The 20,633-nt window shown below is 52.0% G+C and overlaps 1 protein-coding gene across 1 annotated transcript; it reads left to right on the forward strand.

The window, feature by feature from the left end:
• Nucleotides 1–5,774: 5,774 nt before the first annotated feature.
• LOC307097246 (uncharacterized protein) lies at nt 5,775–6,674 on the forward strand (the record flags this gene model as incomplete). Its single annotated transcript, XM_079767247.1, has 2 exons — nt 5,775–6,007; nt 6,641–6,674. 2 exons carry the CDS (start codon nt 5,775–5,777, stop codon nt 6,672–6,674), a joined length of 267 nt encoding a protein of 88 aa, XP_079623373.1.
• Nucleotides 6,675–20,633: the final 13,959 nt, after the last annotated feature.

Below are 20,633 nucleotides of genomic sequence, written 5' to 3' on the forward strand. Positions count from 1 at the left end.
TGCTGAGTGGCACATCAGAAGTCGGCCGTGGCTCTGTCCTGCCTCAAGGCTGAGCATCTGAAAGTGGGAGAAGGCCTTCTGGTTTTCCTGAGAAGGAGCAAGGCCCATCGGTCACCACCAATGTCCTGCAGGCAGACGGAGAACACAGCTGGCTCCCACCCGATGGAGCCAAGTGCAGATGCACTGATTTCCTAGCCCAGCCAACGACCTCCTGGTAGAGAGCCCCAGGGAGCAGCGCACCCCGAGGTGATGGGTGAGCAGAGTGGGTTCTGCTACAACCATGGAGAGTGGAGACCGGCCCTGTCCCGGCCACAGATGCCAGTGCTGGACAGAGGGAGGCTGCCCCTCAATGGGCCAACACCTTCACCCCTGAACACACCTGCCAGGGCTAACCCCACTTCATGACACGCTTCTGTGGGAGTCCCCCGTGTCGGCTCTGACTTCTCTCTGGAAGCTGTGTCCGACGTCACTGACACGGACCTCGTGTCCAGGCCCATGGGACAGAGGGAGGTGGTGCCCACTCTGAGAGCCTTGCTGCTGTTCCATAAATCTCCTTATGATCGACCATTTCTATTACGAAGTCCATTGCATATACGTAGTCACTCACTCACTCATCCTTTGTTCATTCACTCACCAGTCAGCTCCTCACGTAAGCCAGGCATGCTGCAGAGTTAGGATTAACGAAGGGCGTCTACGCTTTGCCGTAAACTATGAGAAGTCGTACCTTGTTTTCTCAGCGAGTAAAGAATTTGATCAGTGTGGCCCTACCACACACTGGAATTTTTCCAATGGCCTAAAGCCGCCACGGTCTATGTCACAAGAGAGAGAGAAGTCAGGTACTACCAAGACCACAGTGCCATCCAGAGAGTCCAGTGGCCAGCACCTTGGACAGCGCCCGGCAGCCATAACGGGGCAGGATTTAGCGTCCATGGAAAGGGGAGGGGAGGGTCTCCTCCATCCTCGCCCTCCATCCTGTGGCCACAGATCCCTGGGAGACAAGTCCACAACATCGACCCCTCAGATGATCCGATGAGAGAACTGGACAACCGTGTCCTTAAAATGACCCCATAAAACAGGGCAAATTACTGTGTATACACAGCAGGCAAAGCATCTTCTAAAACGTGCTGCCGGGACACACCATTGCACAGTGCGTGTCAGCTGACTGGAGACCTGCCAATGCCGGGTTAGAAACACAACTCAGCCATGAGAACTAAGTTTCATTTAAAATTAAAAACACTGAGCATGTTCTCCTGCAGACGGAATTTTTCTCTCTACACGCGGAGAACTGCACGTGGTTGACCCCGAGCATGCAAACATCGGTTCTGTGCAGGCGCGCCCACCAACTCTGTGTCCCTGGGCCCTCCCCGCTGCTCGCCAGCTGTGCGCGTCGCTCAGAAGCTCCAGCTACACCAGAGCCAGGTCAACCCTGGGGCCCGCGGTGCCCAGGAAGGAGGGTGGGAGGGAACACGCCACAGTACGCCTTCCTCGTCCCCACGTCTAGGTCAGGGGCCTGGGTCGCTCTGTGACAGGAGTCCACGGCAGGCCAACATTTCCTCCCAGGAAACAGATAACAGATGTCTGAATGTGGAATCACACATTAATGGGAAAGAATACAAAGTCAGTGCTCAGTAGCAGGAGTGAAAATGTAATCAAACACAAAAATTAACACGTATTTAAAACGGGCAAAGGACCTAAACAGACACCGTTCCAAAGAGGATGTACAGAAGGCCAAGACGCATATGAAAAGATGCTCAATGTCACTGATCATCACCTCACACCTGTCAGAATGGCTGCCATCAAAAATCAACAAACGACAAGTGCAGGCGAGGATGCGGAGAAAAGGGAGCCCTCGGGCCCTGCTGGTGGGGGTGCAGGCTGGTGCAGCCACTGTGGAAGACGGTGTGGCGTTTCCTCAGAAAATTAAATATGGAACTGCCATTGGACGCAGTCATCCCAGTTCTGGGAATACATCCTAAGAAACCTGAAACACCAATCAGAAAGAATGCATGCATCCCTATGTCCATAGCAGTGTTACTTACAATAGCTCAGATCTGGAAACAGCCCAAGTGCCCTTCAGTAGACGAGTGGGTAGAAAAGCTGTGGTGCATCTACACCAGGGAACACTATGCAGCCGTGAAAAGGGAGTTCTTATCCTTTGCAACAGAATGGAGGGGCCTAGAGAGCATTACGCTGAGTGAAATAAGCCAGTGTGGTATCCAATGAGCAAAATAGACACAGGCCAGGATCCACGGAGCAGACTGACAGCTGTCAGAGAGGCGGGGGGTGAGGGGGACTGGATGAGAGAAGGTGAAGGGTCAGCCACAGAACAACGTGCACCACCCACAGGCAGCACACAGTGTGGCGACGCCGGAGGGCACGGGGGCTGGTGGAGGTGGGCGAAGGGGGCTGGGGACCCCTGTAATCGTGTCAGTGATAAAAATCAAGTTAAAAATTAACGTAAGCATCAGGAACAGGCCTGTTTGTAACAGGAGAGACGCGTGTTTGCAGTTGGTCAGTGAATCAGGGCCACTCATCCCTGAGGAACATTGTCTTGAGATGAAAAATCTTTCCCTCCCATGAAAGCAATTCATTAAATTTATAGACGGGGCTGCACACAGCTTTCCTCGTCCGCCCACGCGTGGCCGGCTGTGTGGAAGCCAATCGTCCTCGCCCGGACTCAGGAAAGCAAACCCGAGGCCGCACACGCCCATGTCGGTGCGTGGAGCCGGAGCCCAGACGGCGAGTGCATCCACATGGTGGTTGACAAGGAGCGCGAGGCTGTTCCAAGTAGAAGAGACTTTCTCCTCAAGGCGCGGAGATGGCGAGGACCCTGCGTCACCGTGAGCATCAGGCTGGGGAGCGCCCGCCGCCCAGGGAGACGCCCAGCAGCTCTTTGCAGACGCTCTGAGCTGCCGGTCACCCCGCTGTGGTCACCCCGCCTGCTATTAACTTTGCACAGAAGCTCCTTTGAAGAGGGACTCGGGGAGCCTGTCCTGCCTCATGATGGGGAACAGGAGGTGTCGATGGGGAACAGGAGGTGTCCATGGGGAGCAGGAGGTGTCCATGGGGAACAGGAGGTGTCCATGGAGAACAGGAGGTGTCCATGGGGAGCAGGAGGTGTGGATGGGGAACAGGGGGTGTCCATGGGGAACAGGAGGTGTCCATGGGGAGCAGGAGGTGTGGATGGGGAACAAGGGGTGTCCATGGGGAACAGGAGGTGTCCATGGGGAACAGGAGGTGTGGATGGGGAACAGGGGGTGTCCATGGGGAACAGGGGGTGTCCATGGGGAGCAGGAGGTGTGGATGGGGAACAGGGGGTGTCCATGGGGAACAGGAGGTGTCCATGGGGAACAGGAGGTGTCCATGGGGAACAGGAGGTGTGGATGGGGAACAGGAGGTGTGGATGGGGAACAGGAGGTGTGGATGGGGAACAGGAGGTGTCCATGGGGAACAGGAGGTGTCCATGGGGAACAGGAGGTGTCCATGGGGCACAGGAGGTGTCCATGGGGAACAGGGGGTGTCCATGGGGAACAGGAGGTGTCCATGGGGAACAGGAGGTGTCCATGGGGAACAGGAGGTGTCCATGGGGAACAGGGGGTGTGGATGGGGAACAGGAGGTGTCCATGGGGAACAGGAGGTGTCCATGAGGAACAGGGGGTGTGGATGGGGAACAGGAGGTGTCCATGGGGAGCAGGAGGTGTCCATGGGGAACAGGAGGTGTCCATGGGGAACAGGAGGTGTGGATGGGGAACAGGAGGTGTCCATGGGGAACAGGGGGTGTGGATGGGGAACAGGAGGTGTCCATGGGGAACAGGAGGTGTCGATGGGGAACAGGAGGTGTCCATGGGGAACAGGAGGTGTCCATGGGGAACAGGGGGTGTGGATGGGGAACAGGAGGTGTCCATGGGGAACAGGAGGTGTCCATGGGGAGCAGGAGGTGTGGATGGGGAACAGGAGGTGTCCATGGGGAACAGGAGGTGTCGCTGTGGAGCCCCAGGGGTGGCCTGGTCATGGGATGGGGTCTGGGGTGGAGCGATCAGGTTTTAAAGTCAACATTTTACAGCTTCTAGCAACAGTGGGTCTAGGTTCCCATGACCAAGTGTGAACATTGTGGACTCACTGACAAACCCAACATCGCTGGGCGTGAAGGGTGAGCACTCGCCCCCCCCCCCCCCCCCCCCCCCGTGCCTCCTCAGCGCAGACAGCAGCCTGACAGCGGTCCCGGGGGTGGGGCGGGGCGGGGAGGAAAGGGTGAAGCAAAAAAGTCCTCCTAGACCCAGACAACAGCGTGGTGGTGACCAGAGGGGAGGGATGGGGAGGCAGGAGAGGGTAAAGGGGGGACAAATGGTGCGGGAAGGAGACTGGACTTGGGGTGGTGAACACACAGTGGAACAGACAGATGATGTACTCTAGAGTCACACACCTGAAAGCTATATAATTTTATTAACCCATGTCACCCCAATAAATGCAATAAACATTTTAAAAATAATAAAATAAATTAGAAAAAGAAAGTAGACAGAGCGCCTATCAAGAATCTTTCTTATTAAAAAATAAGGCGAGCCCTAGCTGGTGTGGCTCAGCGGATAGAGCATCAGCCTGCGGGCCAAAGGGTCCCGGGTTCGATTCTGGTCAAGGACACGGACCTTGGTTGCATGCTCCTCCCTGGCCCAGGCCAGGCTCTGGTCGGAGTTCATGCAGAAGGCAACCAATCACTGTGTTTCTCTCTGTCTTTCCCTCTCTCTCCCACTCTCCCTAACAATCAATGGAAAAATATCCTCGGGTGAGGATTAACCGACATAAAGAGAATGACCAGGATCACATCAACGCTCCACATTTACCTGGGAAGACGCTAACGGTGTGAGAGCTAGAGGACATGGGCGGGGGGTGGGGGTGGGGGCGGGGGCATCAAGGAACACAGGAGCCACGCTTAAATATGACAATGCGACAGGACAACAGTACGGCTTCCTCAAACTATGACAGCATGAAAGAAAGGACTGGGGGAAACACTATTAGATCTTCAAAAAGGGTTAAGTGACATTATATCTAAGGGGAACTTGAGTCCCAACGTGGAAAAAGTTAATTATGATAAACCTTGTCTTGGATTGGTTTTTAAATATTCAGCAGAAATAACAACAGTAAGAAAAAAGCACACTGGAGAAGATGAACAAATGTGGGATAGTGACAGTTATTAGATCCTGACGATGAGTTTATAAAGATTCAAAATGCAGTTCTATACCCTCTCCTGCTGCACGGAATGCACTGATTAAAGCAGATGATAACCCCAGCAAGGCCTCCAGGCCCCCCCCCCCACCCCCCCATGCGCTCTGTGGATGAGAGCAGTGCCTTTCCTTCCGAGGAAGACCCTCGCGTGATCTTCACGGATGTAACGAGAGAACTGAAAACTCAGCATTTTGGAAGCTGGTCGATGATGACACTGGATGAAGGAGGAGTCACATACTTCAGGCTTCAGGAATAGAGGGTGAGCGAGGGTTATAAAGTGAGAACAAGAAAACACATTAGAGGCGCAAGGTTTTGTCATAGGAATGCTGACTCAACGGCAAAGTCACCTCCCTTACGAGGGCCTCACATTGTCTAATAAAGCCAAGATTCGGGACGTGCATTCAAGCAAATTAGTAGGAAATACGTTGTAAACAGTCCTGCAGTGTGTCCTGCCCACAACAGAGGTGTGTATAAAAGGACCATGGTCCATGGTGATGCTCAGACTGAGGACACCTTCTCCCTGCTCGTCAATCAAACCCTTCCCTCCTGAGACCATGAGCTACTACGGCAACTACTACGGAGGCCTGGGCTACGGCTACAACGGCGTGGGCTGTGCCTATGGTGGCTGTGGCTATGGCGGCCTGGGCTATGGCTATGGCGGCCTGGGCTATGGCTATGGCTGTGGCTACGGCTGTGGCTACGGTGGCCTGGGCTGCGGCTACGGCTGGGGCTCTGGCGTCTACGGCTACGGTGGCAACCGCCCATCTTACTGCAGAAGATTCTGTTTGTATGGATGTTACTGAGAAGCTTCCAGAGAAACTCAGCCAGCTGGTCTACCCCGGCCGCCAGCATCCACGTCCACAACCCTCCATCCGAGCAATTCCATCTTCTACTCGAAAAGCCAACCTCATCCTCAAGCACCTGAAGGAACCGGTCAGACTTTGGAGTCAAGGAAATCACCCGGAATGTTCCACAACTTTTTGAAAACCTTTTCCTTTGCTGTTTCATTGACTTTAGAATGCTTTCATTTTTGATCAATAACTTTCCTGCGAGAAAAGTTTAAATTAATCTTAATAAACATCTTGTTGCCATATTGATTTCTTGCATTTAAATTGATTTTTCTTCATCATTTGTGTGTGTGTTGGGATGTTGGCAAATGGGATGATGTGATGGTTAATTCTGTCACCGGGCTGGGCCCAGGGAGGGTTCATGAAGAGATTTGCATTTGAGTCAGTGGATGAGTGAGAAGACGGCCCTCCCCAATGTGGGCCGATGGGACAGAAAGGCAGAGGAGGGCAGTGTGTTCTGTCTGCTTGAGGTGGGACGTCCACCTCCTGCCCTGGACGGCCGTGGCCGGTTCTCAGGTCTTTGGGTTCAGACTGAATTGTGCATTTGACTTCCCTGCTTCCTGGTCTCGCAGGTGCCCGGTCATGGGCCTTGCGGCCCCAGGATGACGTGAGCCCGTCCTGTACCAATCCCCCCGTGGACAGAGCAGAGGGACACATCTGTAGAGCTCCTCCTGTTCTGTTTCTCCTGAGAACTCTGACTCACACAGGTGGGGGGGGGAGAGAGGGAGAGAGAGGGGGGAGGGTGAGAGAGAGAGAGAAAGAGAGAGGAAGGATGAAAGAGAGAGAGAGGAAGGATGAAAGAGAGAGAGAGGGAGAGGGAGAGAGGAAGGATGAAAGAGAGAGAGGGAGAGAGAGAGAGAGAAAGGATGAGAGAGAGAGAGAGAGAGAGAGAGGAAGGATGAGAGAGAGAGAGAGAGAGAGAGAGAGAGAATGAGAGAGAGAGAAGGAGAGAGAGAGAGAGGGAGAGAGAGAGAGGGAGAGGGAGAGAGAGAGGCCTTGGCACATCCTGAGGTGACAGTGATGCAGGAAAGACCAGAGCGTGACCAGGTCCGATGGAACATGTGCTTCCTCTGGTTCTTTCCCCGCTTCCCCCCGTCTGACCAGCCCAGAGGCCTAGCACCAAGCCCAGCCTCGGTCACACCCAGCACCAGCCACACCACAGGTAACATGTGGGCCTGGGAGGGGCAGGGAAGGCTCGCTCTCCCATTAAACTGTGCTTTACATCCACTCCTCATGAGAGATGGTCGTGGCGATACCTGACGGAGGCAACGTGAACTTACCAGGAGGCACGTGCAGACACAGCCATGCAGTGATGTCCTGTGGGGACCGGCCCGCTTACGAATATTCGGAAGAAAGGAGAGGGAAGACAGGGCAGGCGTGGCCCCTGGGCAGCTCCCCCAGGAAGCTCCGTCCATGCCCCAGGGAACCCCGGGCCCATCCCCTCCCGGCAGACCCCATGGGGAAAGGGAGGGGCACGTGGGCAGTGAGGGTGGGGTGGGAGGGACAGTGCTGGCCTGTCCGTCTCGCCTGGGAAAGGATCCCTGGGTAGGAGGGCGGGGTCACTGCAGGTGAAGTCAGACGGAGTTCCCGCGCTCTTGCTCATGCTTGCCTTCTGGTTCTCCCTCGCTCTCTCCTGCTCTGTGGCCCACACTCACCACACGTGGGCTTCAGCAGCCACAGGGCCTGTGGCCGGCAGCCCCCACCCACCATGGGCTGCAGCTGGGAGCTCAGGCTAAGCCGGTCAGAAGCTGGACTTCAATATGGAGCAGAGACCACGGGCGGTGGCCTTGATCCTGGCCCCTGCACCCCGCTAAGGGACTTTCTGCAGTGCGTCAGTGAGATGATGGATATGGGTTATGAAAGATGATGCTACACGGTCACCCTTGAATACAATGAACACACATATTATGACTCTGTGTTTACTCTGTGGAAAAGAAAACCAAAATAACCCTGAGTAATTCCTAAGCATTGAAAGTAAAATCCTGTGGGACATGTGCACCGTGGAACACTGAGCAGCTGCAATAGGGGGATCCCTTGTCCTTGCGGACAGCATGGAGGGACCTGAGAGCATGATGCTCCGTGGGATAAGCCAAAGTGAGACAGACACAGATCACGTGACCTCACTCATCTGTGGAATCTAATGAACAAACAAATTGGCCAACAGAATGAGACCCGCAGCAGGAGGCATGGGCCAGACCGACACCCTCGATGTGGGGCTGGGGCACGAGAAGAGATAGAGCAGAGACCGTATATACTTATAGGCACAGCCAGGGCCACAGGCTGGTGAAGACCTGCGGGCTGGGAGGAGGGGAGATATCTGTAATACTATCAACAATAAAAAATATTTTTAAAAAAAGGAAATGTAAAATCCCTTCACTCTATAGAGCCCTCCACGCCCCTGGGTCATCCACGTTGTGGAGGAGGCAATGCCTGGCACTCGGGTCACACAGCCGTCCCCCTGCCTCCACGGGTTCCCGTGAGAGACAAGGAGACAGAAACAGGATGATCAGATCCCCAAGTCCCAGCTGGGCCCCTCGGAACCGGCGAAGACGATGCACTACATGTGACGCCACATGACAGAGGGGGTTGCTTGGCAACTACAACACACAACCCTTTCCATGCACTGTCCCCTGTGCCGGCCACTGGTCCACACTGAGGACCCCTCTCATCGCCATGACGATGGGCCTGGGTCGGAGATCACGCCTCTTTTTATGGGATGGAAACAGGTTTTCTGAGGTTCAGGCGCCGTCTAACGCCTGCACAGCGGGTACACGGGGACCAGAGGGATCTGTGGCCCCCACCTGGCTGTCTAAGTGGGACTCCCCTCCCCGCACAGGCGTATCCTAGTCTCACCCCCACCTGCTCACAGCCCCCAGGATCCCCCAGCATCCAGGCTGAGGCCGATACAGAGGAAACCGGGCGTGTGAGGGAGCAAGGCCTTGTATTAAGAAACGGCTGGTTGTGCCCCATTCAGTATAACCCAATGGTGCAGCCCTGTGCTCGCACCAACCGCCATGGAGCAGGGGCAGGAAAAATAGTCAGAAGTCACATTGGCCAAAGCTCGGAAGGAGGTCTGCTGTCTCAGGACGTGATGGAGCTCACGGTCCACCGAGGCTGGCAGCGTCTGCCGTCAGGTTTCCACGGCCAATAGCAGCTCTTCACTTTGGGGTGAGAGTCACAAACAGGGAATCCCACCTGGACTTGGAGGGGTCGTTCCAAAGGCCCGGCATGGTCTGCAGGGGGGGGTTAGTGGCAGGAGGCCCTGTAGACAAGTGGCTAGTGGCCCAGTCGTAGCCGCAGCCATAGCGGGACCCGTATCCACAGCCAGAGCCACAGCCAGAGCCATACAACAGTGTGGTGAGGGCCAGAGGAAAAGTGGTGGGGCAGGGAGGGCGAGGGGGAGGGGCAAAGGGGGAGAAATGGGGACAGAAAGAGACTTTGTGGGGTGATGGGCGCACGATGCCGTGTGCAGATGGTATCTTGTTGCTTTACACTTGAAAACTATGTGGTTTTGTTGACCAGGGTCACCCCAATACACTCAATAAAATAACTTTTAAAAAACACGTATGAGCCATCAGCCCCAGCAACCTACACCCGTCAGTGGCCGAGGCAGAGAGAAGCACGGAGCGCTCAAGGCTTGTCTCTCTTGGAAGGAATAGTCCTTTATAAACAATCAAGCAGAGAATCGGTTGCTGGAACTTCATTTCCCACAAAAGAGAATCTCCCACAAGTGGACTTCTCCCTTCTCTCTTCCCTTCACTTTGCTCCTCTGTGTCACCTTCAGAGGATACCACATGATGCCACGCACAGGAACCCGTGTCCTCCGGCCTGTGCGGGATGATGGTACCTGACTGCGGATCCAGCTCATCGTTGGAGCCACATTTTCAGATGGAACCGCTCTGGGAAGCACCAAGTGTTGGTTTACAAGGTTTTCCCTCTGAGGACTCGCCGACCTGCACGAAACAGGCGAACGGGGACTCACCATGCACTCTCGTGGCTACACAGCTGAGGTGATCATGGAAACAAGCCTATGTGAGCATCATTCTTCTACATCTTCTGCCTCCAACAGGTTTGGCAGGGAAGGCTAATCATCCAGGTTCCTATTAGCTTCTGCCTTGTTCTCCCCAAACACTGGCTTAGCCTGCGGGGTTGAAGTTGGAAGCTGAAGTCCGGAGGCTGCTGCTGAAGCTTGTAGAGAGCGCCTGGGAAGGCACATGAGCATTTCCTTAATTATTGTCACCTGAGTCCAGCGGCGTTGGCAGAGCCACATCCTGGAGACATACCGTGCCAGAGGCAGGTGTGTTGTCAGCCTGACCTTTAGCTCAGGTGCCAGGGGGTGGGTTTCATTATCTAAGTTCAGCCAGGCACAAGGAACGGATGCAATTATCCGGGCTCAGCCAGGAGTGACAGCTACACAAGAATGAAGAATTACAGCTTGATCTTTAACCATTATTTCACATAATTCCTTTGTCTTAAACTCTAGTAAAACTTCCTGGAATTATACTGTATATAATAAACACACTGCACCGGCTCTGGGTCACTGTCTCTCCATCAGAGGGCCAGCTATCCCACCCGATCCCAGCTTTTCCCCTCTGTCTCTGTGTCTGTCTCCTTCTTTCATTTTCTCAATCCCCAGCCACCCCTACTCAGGATTCGTGGTCTGCTCTCTAGCCGTGCTGGATGAGGTCCAAGAGAGAATTACTTATAGAAGCTCAGTCTAGCTGTCCCGCACTTTAGAATATTTGAAAAGGTCTTCAGACCCGAACCTTAGATCTCAGCTACCCCAGCCCCCGGCCCTTATGAACGAGCTCATCGTAGGGGCTCTGATGGCGTGAGATCAGGAAAGAGACGCAGACGCTGGCGCTCAGGACCCAGAGGGGACAGGACATGCTCAGAAGGCTTTAAGCTTAATTTAGGGAAATCAGTGTTGATCTCTAACCTGTTCAAGGACCAAAATTGCCCAAAGGAAATCCATGAACCCCCAGAGACTTAGTAGTTCATTTCATTTCTACCTAATTAGATGGTGTGCTAGTCAGGGTTCGCTAAAGAAACAGAACCAGTAAGAAACAGGTAGATTGATAGATGATGATAGATGATGATAGATAGATAGATAGATAGATAGATAGATAGATAGATAACAGATAGATGATAGGTACATAGACAGATAGATGATGATGATGAAGAAGATATATAGATAGATGATAGATAGATAGATGATAGATGATAGATAAAGATAAATAAATGATAGATAGATAATAGGTAGATAGACAAATAGACAGATGATAATAATGATAGATAAATGATTGATAGATATAGATAGATAGATGATAGATAGATAGATAGATAGATAGATAGATAGATAGATAGCTGATAGGTAGATAAATAATATATAAAATATAATAGATATATACGATATACTAGAAGGTGTAGGAGAGATGGTTTTAAGGACTTGGATTCTAGAATTTGGGGGTCTGTTGAAACCAAAATGTGCCCAGCAGGCTGGAGCCACAGGAGAGAGTTGACGTTGCTGTGCCCTTACGTACGGTCACGTCACCTACAAAAATCGACCCTGAAGTGCCGTTCATATCTCATCATGGATCCAAGTACTCGCAGCACCTGACCCCTCTATGGCCAAGTTTCAGGGGCCACCAGGCCTTGCCTCTTCTAAAACCTAGATCACATGGCTTACTCCCGGGGTCATTCACACGTCTTCACGATGTGAACCATCCGAAATCACAGGGAACTGGGCCCAAATCCTGGCTCCACCACCGACACGCTGCACAAACTGAAGACATGTCCTTACGCTGAATAAGCATCAGCTAAACACGAGAGAGCAATGCACACTCCATGCGTTCATTCCGCTTCTACTCGCTGAGCATGAATGAAGAAAGCAAATACAGCCAAACCCCGAGAGGGTTAATCACCCTGATGCCAGCCGAGAACACATTGAAGCATTTTGGACAACAGCTTGTTACTCAGAACACTCGCCAGTTCCCTGGGCTTGGCACTGAAACATGCGCTCCGTTCTGTAATTGTGGGTAGCGCACACTCGGGCCCATAAAACTTTTGCCTTGAAAGCCTTCTATGGTTTCAGCATGGAAAACCACGGAGGTTCCCATTTTGGATGCTGGTGCCAGTGAGAGATTCGCACCACAGAAAACCTGATTCCATCAGAGAGAATGGCTGTTTTTAAGTACATTCAGGATTTTCAGTCTTGTAACTGGCTGTTTCAGTGAGTATAAATGTTGATTGCGAAACATCTCTCACTAATTACAGGGGACGCATCTCGGAGAGTCGTGTGAATAGACGTATTAATTCATCTCTTAAAGCTCTGATACTGCTCCCCTGGGCCGCCTCCCAGGCAGCAGGGAAATTCACCCCGAGTTTCCTACACTGGCTCACGCCGTGCAAATGGCCTTTGAAATGATTGTTCAACCTGGCGCCCCACAATATTGGGAAGATAGCTCATCCACACATCCACGTGAGGAAACTGGGCTGAGGGAGTGGTCACATGACTGGACCAACATGGCAGAGCCAAGCGGCACACGCCCTGCCGTCCCGGGCAATTCTCCTGGCAGCCCACCGCTCACCTGTCCTCCAATAGTTACGGCACCCAGACGCCGTGTCTCCAGGCGCCTGAACCGTCATCCCCAGTCGTGCTGTGATGAGTGGGTCTGTGTCCCTCAGAGAACTGGAATAGACTGTCGTCCCACCTTGGCCACGAGCACTTCCGCACAGGCGTGGCTCCATCCGCTCCTGCCCCTGCTCTGGGACCACGGTGGGCGCTGATGCCCAGAAACCCAGAAGCACCGAGTCTAACAGCAGGGAGTTCGCCTCAAAGTTCCCCCCAAACCAATGCGCCCTCCTCTCCCCCACCCCTCGCCTCTGCCGCAGAACCGGGCATGACTTTCTCTGGCTTTCCGGCCACGTCACCCGTATCCAGGTTGCCTCACCTCACTTTACACTTTTCTTTCCTTGCAGAATTCTGACATTTCAGAGTCCACCCAGGTGATATGGATCCGCTCATTGACCTGGGTCCCAAAGGCACAACTTGACTCTGACTTTTACAGGAAGTTGAGATCCACACTCGGGAACAATCCAGACAAGGACGCCCCAGAGCGGCCAAATCCACTCACACCCTCCTCCCATCAGCACAGTTCTTGTCTGGGGAATCCTACTGGTCCTTAAACTCTACACCTTGGGTCTGGTTCTCTTCAATGGGAACATCAAGTAGAACAAACCTAATTCTATGCCACAAAAGGAAGCTTTTGAAATACATGAAGCGACACACGTGTAAGGAGGTCATGGTAGAGTGTGTAGAGACAGGCTCATACATGTGTTAAAAACAACACGTAATCAATGGGCACCACCAATCTCTGGCACAGGATGGGTGATTTCACAGGTGCTGTTGGAGAAACTGGCTCAACAGAGTGACAAGGAAGCTGGAACCCCATGTAGAAAGATGGGCTCCGTGGGAATTAATGATCTAAATGTAAAACGCAAAACTTTAAAATTAACTACAGAAAACGTGAGATAGCTTTGACATAGAAGTAAAGTACGTCTTCTTAAGCAAAACTACAAAACCACAAATCCTAGGGCTAAAAGTTTTGTTCTATTGTGCACACAAGGACAGAAATGAACAAATGACAGTTTGGAAGACGGTATTGGCAACGTCTAGAAATGACATGGGAATCATATCAAGAATATCCCGTGAAACCCTACATATGGATAAGAAAAAGATAGAAACCCCAATGGGAAAAAAGTGGGTTGAGGAAATGGAAGAGAAAACCAAGTTTAAGACGTATTTGAAGAAACGGAAACTATTTCAGTTCCAACTCTCTTGGAACATCTGTGGAATGAAACGAGATGTTTGCATATAGAACAGCATAAATCACAAGATTGCATGAAAATGGAAATAAAAAGAATAAAAAATGTTGAGCAAAAAAAAAACAGAGAATAGCCCTGTGGGGACTCATGATGACACGGCTCACACGGTGGGGGGGCTGTGTTCAGCCCTCGGCCTTGGAGACACAGGTTGGGGCAGACTCAGCCCCCAGACGCCAAGGGCTGTGGAGACAAGTCCACTCACCGGGTTCGCTCCCACTTTTCTGCTTTTCCCAGGACATCCAGGGCCTGTGGGTTTGGGCAACATGTTGGCTGACAAACACAACCCTGTCCACCGCCTCCTCTCTTCACCCGCCTTCCGCGAAGAGCGGCCACGGGACACAGTCGTGGCCGTGAAAAGGCAAAGTGTCTTTAAAAGGGCCACTGCCACCCTTACTCCTGTTCCCTGGGCCATCCCGGGACATGGGTCACGTGTGGCGTCCACGTGGAATCGGAACGTGTGACATTCACACGCAGGAGGGGGACCTGGAGGAGAGGAGGGCCCGGTCCCCGCGGGTCCCCTTGAGCAGCCGCACCCTCCTCTGCTGGCTCTGGGATTTCTTGTTCACCGGTTTCAAAAAATGCTCAAGTTAAGCCCAGCCAGCATGGCTCAGTGGTTGAGCATTGACCTCTGAACCAGGAGGTCACTGTTTGATTCCCGGTCAGGGCACATGCCCGGGTTTGAGACTCCATCCCGTGTGGGGCGTGCAGGAAGCAGCCGATCCATGATTCTCTCATCATTGATGTTTCTATCTCTCTCCCTCTCCTTTCCTCTCTGAAATCAATGAAAATATTTTTAAATGGTCAAGTTAATATTGTTGTCCCTTCATTACTGAGACTCAAGTCAGTCACTCCATCCCAGACAGTTCACGACCCCATCACTGACCCCCTGTCCGAATCCTTTATCCACGTGAGATACAACACATTGGCTGTGATGTTGTGTTTATGCTTAGATGCAGTGTGATGAATGAACATGCAATGGATTAATAAATATGCAAAAGAACCAGCAGTTGGACTCAACTAACAAAACCTCATGACGTACCCTAAGTCTCACCCCCACCGGCTCACAGCCCCCAGGAGCCCCCGGCATCCAGGCTGAGGCCGATACAGAGGAAACCGGGCGTGTAAGGGAGCAAGGCCTTGTATTAAGAAACGGCTGGTTGTGCCCCATTCAGTATAACCCAATGGCGCAACCCTGTGCTCGCACCAACCGCCATGGAGCAGGGACAGGAAAAATAGTCGGAAGTCACATTGGCCAAAAGCTCGGAAGGAGGTCTGCTGTCTCGGGACGTGATGGAGCTCATGGTCCACCGAGGCTGGCAGCGTCTGCCGTCAGGTTTCCACGGCCAATAGTAGCTCTTCACTTTGGGGTGAGAGTCACAAACAGGGAATTCCACCTGGACTTGGAGTGGTCGTTCCAAAGGCCTGGCATGGTCTGCGGGGGGGGGGGGGGGGGGTGGTTAGTGGCAGGAGGCCCTGTAGACAAGTGGCTAGTGGCCCAGCCATAGCCACAGCCATAGCGGGACCCATATCCACAGCCACAGCCACAGCCAGAGCCAGAGCCAGAACCGTAGCCATAGCGGGACCCATATCCACAGCCAGAGCCACAGCCAGAGCCACAGTCCTGCAGGAGTTCCCGCAGTAGCTGCTGCCCATGGTGTGAGGGGGGTTCAGGTGAGGTGCCAGGGGTGTGGCTGAAGTCTGCGTGTCAACACTCTCCCAGGACCTGTATGTCCCTCCTGGGCGGCGGCTCCTCCCTCACGTGCTCTCCTCCCTCCTTTACAAGTGTTTGCCCACGGTGAGCTCATCCTGTGCCGGCGACCTCGCCAGGAAGCCATCGTTTACTGCTGCTCCCCTGGACGTGCCTCAGCCCTCGAGCAATGTCAGGACACATTGCTAAGCACACGCGTGCGCAACCATCACTTTATCCCCTGTAATTGCGCGAAGAGTCCATGACATAGCGCCTCACCGCGGTACATTGGGCCTGGAACTGTGTTTACCCCTTTGCCCTTTCAACGTCTGAGCCATCACCCATGGAACGCGGAGTCCTGCTGTTAACATCCCCTCTGCCGCCGGCACCATCTCCATCCTCGCGGCATCCTGTTGCTTTTCTCCTTCCCTAATGTTTCTGGGAGGTTCTCACCCTAATCTCCCCTAACGCGGTTTCCCGGGCGTGGGACCAGGAGTTAGCACTTCAGCACGTTTGTACACACTCCCGCGAACGGCCTCTTTCTCTCCGACGGAAACAGTGTCCGGCCCCTACTTTTCTAGCCAAATTATGACATTCCCTCCTTTGGGGAGAAATGTGCGTTAACTCCTGATGGTAAATTATGTAAACTGCATTATTGATCATTTCGATAAAAAGGCCCATCTTTTCCCAGAATCGCAATGGAGAGCGAAGAGAAGGCCGGGTTCGAGTGCGGCCCTGCTCAGATCTGCTTCTCACACGGACGTGTGTGGGGTCCCCCGGGCCGGGCTGGGGTCTGCGCGGCATGGCCCTGCCCCCATCACGCCAGTCAGGCACACTCACACTCCCCGATGCCGCCATGGCTGCTGGAGCCCGTGCTCACCTCTTTTCCTACAAACCACGTCTTCATAGCGACGTTACTGACAGCGCCTCTGCGGGAACCTGGCCGTCTCCACGTTCACCGCCGTTGGCCTTCCCGTGGGGTCCACCTGTCCGTCCTCGCTGTGCACGGGGCTCCCATCTTCCGTTTCCAGGTGAGCGAGCGTCGGCTCCACGGGCCTCTCGCGGACACATCTCCCTGGACCTCCTTTAAGCCCGGGGTGCCCGTGGCTCCTGCGTGCTCGCCTCTGCTTCTCCCTCCCACCAGCAGGACACGGAGGACCCCTGCATCGGCCTGGGTCCAGTCCGGAGGCAGGAACCACAGCTGGTGACGTGGGGACAGTTAAATGTAGAAATTACTAAATCATGATACAAGAGTCACTGTAAGATGTGAGGAAACTGCCCGGCCGGCGGGGCTCAGCGGTTGAGCGTCGACCTATGAACCAGGAGGTCAGGGTTCAATTCACAGTCAGGGCACGTGCCTGGGTTGCAGGCTCGATTGCCAGTGTGGGGCGTGCAGGAGGCAGCCGGTCCGTGACTCTCTCTCATCATGGATGTTTCTTTCTCTCTCCCTCTCCCTTCCCCTCTGAAATCAATAAAAACACATTTTTAAAAATTATATGAGGAAACTTTAAATGCCCTAAGGATGGGGAAAATAGGAAGGAAGGAAGCTTCGAAGGGGTGGCTCTGCGGATCGCGGAGAAGTGGGCTGTGTGGTCCGTGGCTGGACACGCAGCCGGCAGCCCGTGTGGAGCAGGCGGCGAGGAACAGTGAGCGCTGGCTGAGCTGCTTACTAACCACCAGACCATGGAAAACGCCCTCAGTTCATAAACTCCTCCGTGGCGGCAGCGGCCACATAGAAATCACTGCGTGTGATTTAAAAGCCCGCCGAGGGCAGGGCTGGGTGGAACTCTGATCTTACTCTGCAGGGAGACACATTCAGTTTACTTCCCCTTGTTTCCCAAGCACCCGCATCCCCAAACCAACAGCTTCTCAGATCGTATTGATCTGTTCATCACACTCAACCTAGACGTCTAATATTTACGTCCATGTTGCTGCGGGAGTGTGTGTGTGTGTGTGTGTGTGTGTGTGTGTGTGTATATGTGTGTGTGTATGTGTGTGTGTGTGTGTGTGTGTGTGTGTGTGTGTGGTAATTAACATTCTTCATGCTGACTTTTCAAAAGCCACCCACGCCCTCGGCAAATGACCGCCTGTGTGTGTGACTGTCCTCCCTGCCCAGCCCGAGGCACGTCAAACAGGAACGTTTCTGCAAACACAGGATCAGGCCGGGGTCGCCAGGCTGGCTTCGGGCTCCTCAAGAAGCTGGGAATCCGAACGAGCATTGAAATGAAAGCACCGAACCCACAGACATGCCTGCGGCCACGGGAGAACGCGCCCTGCCTTCCCAGGCCGGGGGGCAGCCACGGAGCCACAGCGTCGGCGGGGAGGCCGGAGCAGTGGCCGCGGGGACCCGGCAGAGAGGAGCGGAGCGTCCTTCCTCACAGCCTCGCCCTCCTGCTGTCCCGCCCCTCGGACCTCCCGGCACCCTAACCCTGCAGCCTCCCCAGTCCTCACTCCAGCATGTGTCACACTCAGCTGCGTCCTCCCCTCCTCAGACGCTGAACCCGATCTTCCCGTCTGGAACGGCTCCCGATGGCTTTTTAAACTAGACTCCACTTCTCAGAGCAGCTTTACACTCACAACCAAACTGAGCAGAAAGCACAGAGGTGTCCACCCCCCGCTGCCCAACCCCCCCCCCCCCGGGCACAGCCCTCCCCGCCAGGAACGCCTGCCACCATCGGCGCGTGTCCCATCTTCCCGGCTCTCCCATCTCCTTTAGTGAGCTGCTGAGGTCTGCGGCCATGTTTAAAGGGGGTTGTTGGTTCTCTTACTGTTGAGTTTTCAGAGCTCTTTGCCTATTCCGTCCTTCATCGGGCACGTCTCTGGCAAATATTTCTCCCAGTTGGTGACTTGTCTTCTCGTTCTCTGGACGTTGTTGGTCACAGAGCAGACGTCCCTAATGTGAATGGAGTCCAGCTGGCCCATCCTTTCTTTCCTGGGCCGTGTCTTTGGTTTTGTATCAGCAAGTCATCGCCAAACAACATTCTCTAGGTTTTCTCCTAGGCCAGTGGTCGGCAAACTCCTTAGTCAGCAGAGCCAAATATCAATAGGACAACGACTGAAATTTCTTTGGAGAGCCAAATTTTTTAAACTTAAACTTCTTCTAACGCCACTTCTTCAAAATAGACCCGCCCAGGCCGGGGTATTTTGTGGAAGAGCCACACTCAAGGGGCCAAAGAGCCGCATGTGGCTCGCGAGCCGCGGTTTGCCGACCACTGTCCTACGCTGTCTTCTAGAAGGTTGTAATTTTGCATTTTACATTGAGGTCTGCGATCCGTAATGAGCTAATTCTGTGAAGGGGGCAAGGTCTGTTTCCAAATTCAATGTTTCTGTGAGTAGATGTCCAGTTGTTCCGACCCCATTTGTTCTTGGCTTCTTTTTCAAAGACCAGTTGACTATATCCATGTGAATTATAGTTGGGCTCTCTATTCAGCTTCACTGATCATATTTTTTTTTATGTTTTTCACCAATCCCACTCTGTTTTGATGACTGTGGTTTAAAGTAGGACTTGAAACCGGATAGTGTCAGTCCTCCAACTTTGTTCCTCTCCTTCAATGTTGTGTTGGCTGTTTGCTGGCTCTTTGCCTCTCCATATAACATTTATAATCTTTCTGTCAATATTCAAAAAATAACTTGCTGGAGTTTCTATTGGGAATGCTTTGACTCTATAGGTAAAATAAGGAAGAAGAACTGGCATCTTGACAATATTGAGTCTTGCTACCCATGAACGTGAGATTTATTTTGTTCGTTTTTTAGTTCTTCCTTCATTTCTTTCACAGAGTTCTATAGCGTTCCTCGTATAGATCTTGTACATATGTTTAGACCTATATCAAAGTATTACATTTTGGGGACTGCTATTGTAAGTGGTATTATGCTTTAAATTTCAAACTCCGTGTGCTCTGTGTTGATACGTAGAAAAGCAATGACTGTTATATAGTAACCTTATATACTGCAACCTTGCTATGACCTCTTACTAGTCCCAGGAGGTTTTTTGTACATTTATTTGGATTTTCTAAATAAACCATCATGCCATGTGGAAAAAGACAGTTTTATTTCTTTTTTCCTATCAGTTAATTTGTTGTTGTCTTATTGCATCTCAAAGACTTCCAGGATGATGTTGAAAAGCAATAGATTAAGAGGGCATCCTTGCCTTTTCCTATCTTAGCAGAGACGTTTCTGGCTTCTCACCACTAAATATGCTGTTAGCATCAGGGTTTTTGTAGAAATTATCAAATTGAGGAAGATTCTCTCTATTCCTAGTGACTGAAAGTTTTCATCATGAATGAGTTTTGGATTTTGTCAAATGCTTTTTCTGCATCTATTGAAATGATTGTGTAATTTTTCTTCTTTAGGCTATTAATATGATGGGCTACATTAAGCAATTGATGAGGGTTGAACCAACCTTGCATAATTGGCACAAAGCCCACTTGGTTATAGCATATAATTCATTTTATGTATTGTGGGATTCAAATTCATAATTTTTGTTGAGAATTTCTACATCCACATTTATTTAAGGTATTGGTCTGTGCTGGTTTTGTTTCTTGCAGTGTCTTTACCTGGTGTTGGTATTAAGGTAATGATGACATCATAACGTGAGTTAGTAAGTATTCCTTTATTCTATCTTCTGGAGGTATTTGTGGGACATTGGTATAAGTTATTTCTTAAATTTTTTTGTAGAATTTACCACTGAATTCATTCTGATTTGATGCTTCCTGTTTTGAAATATTATTATTGATTCAATTTCCTTAATAGATATAGTCCCATTAAGATTTTATATTTCTTCTTGCAGCTTTGGTAGGCCATTTGATTTTTTTATGGCAAATAACTGTTTATCAGTTATTATAAAAGTGTTTATAATTGTTTATTTACTTTATTTACTTATTTATATGTCTGATTGCTACTTAAACTTTTGTCTTACTCCCCCACTAGAATATGCCCTCTTTGAATACAAAAATAATCATTCTTATTCAATATTGCATTAAGGCACATCACAG

This window comes from Cnephaeus nilssonii (genome assembly GCF_951640355.1).
Source record: "Cnephaeus nilssonii genome assembly, chromosome: 3".
Lineage (NCBI taxonomy): Eukaryota > Metazoa > Chordata > Mammalia > Chiroptera > Vespertilionidae > Cnephaeus > Cnephaeus nilssonii.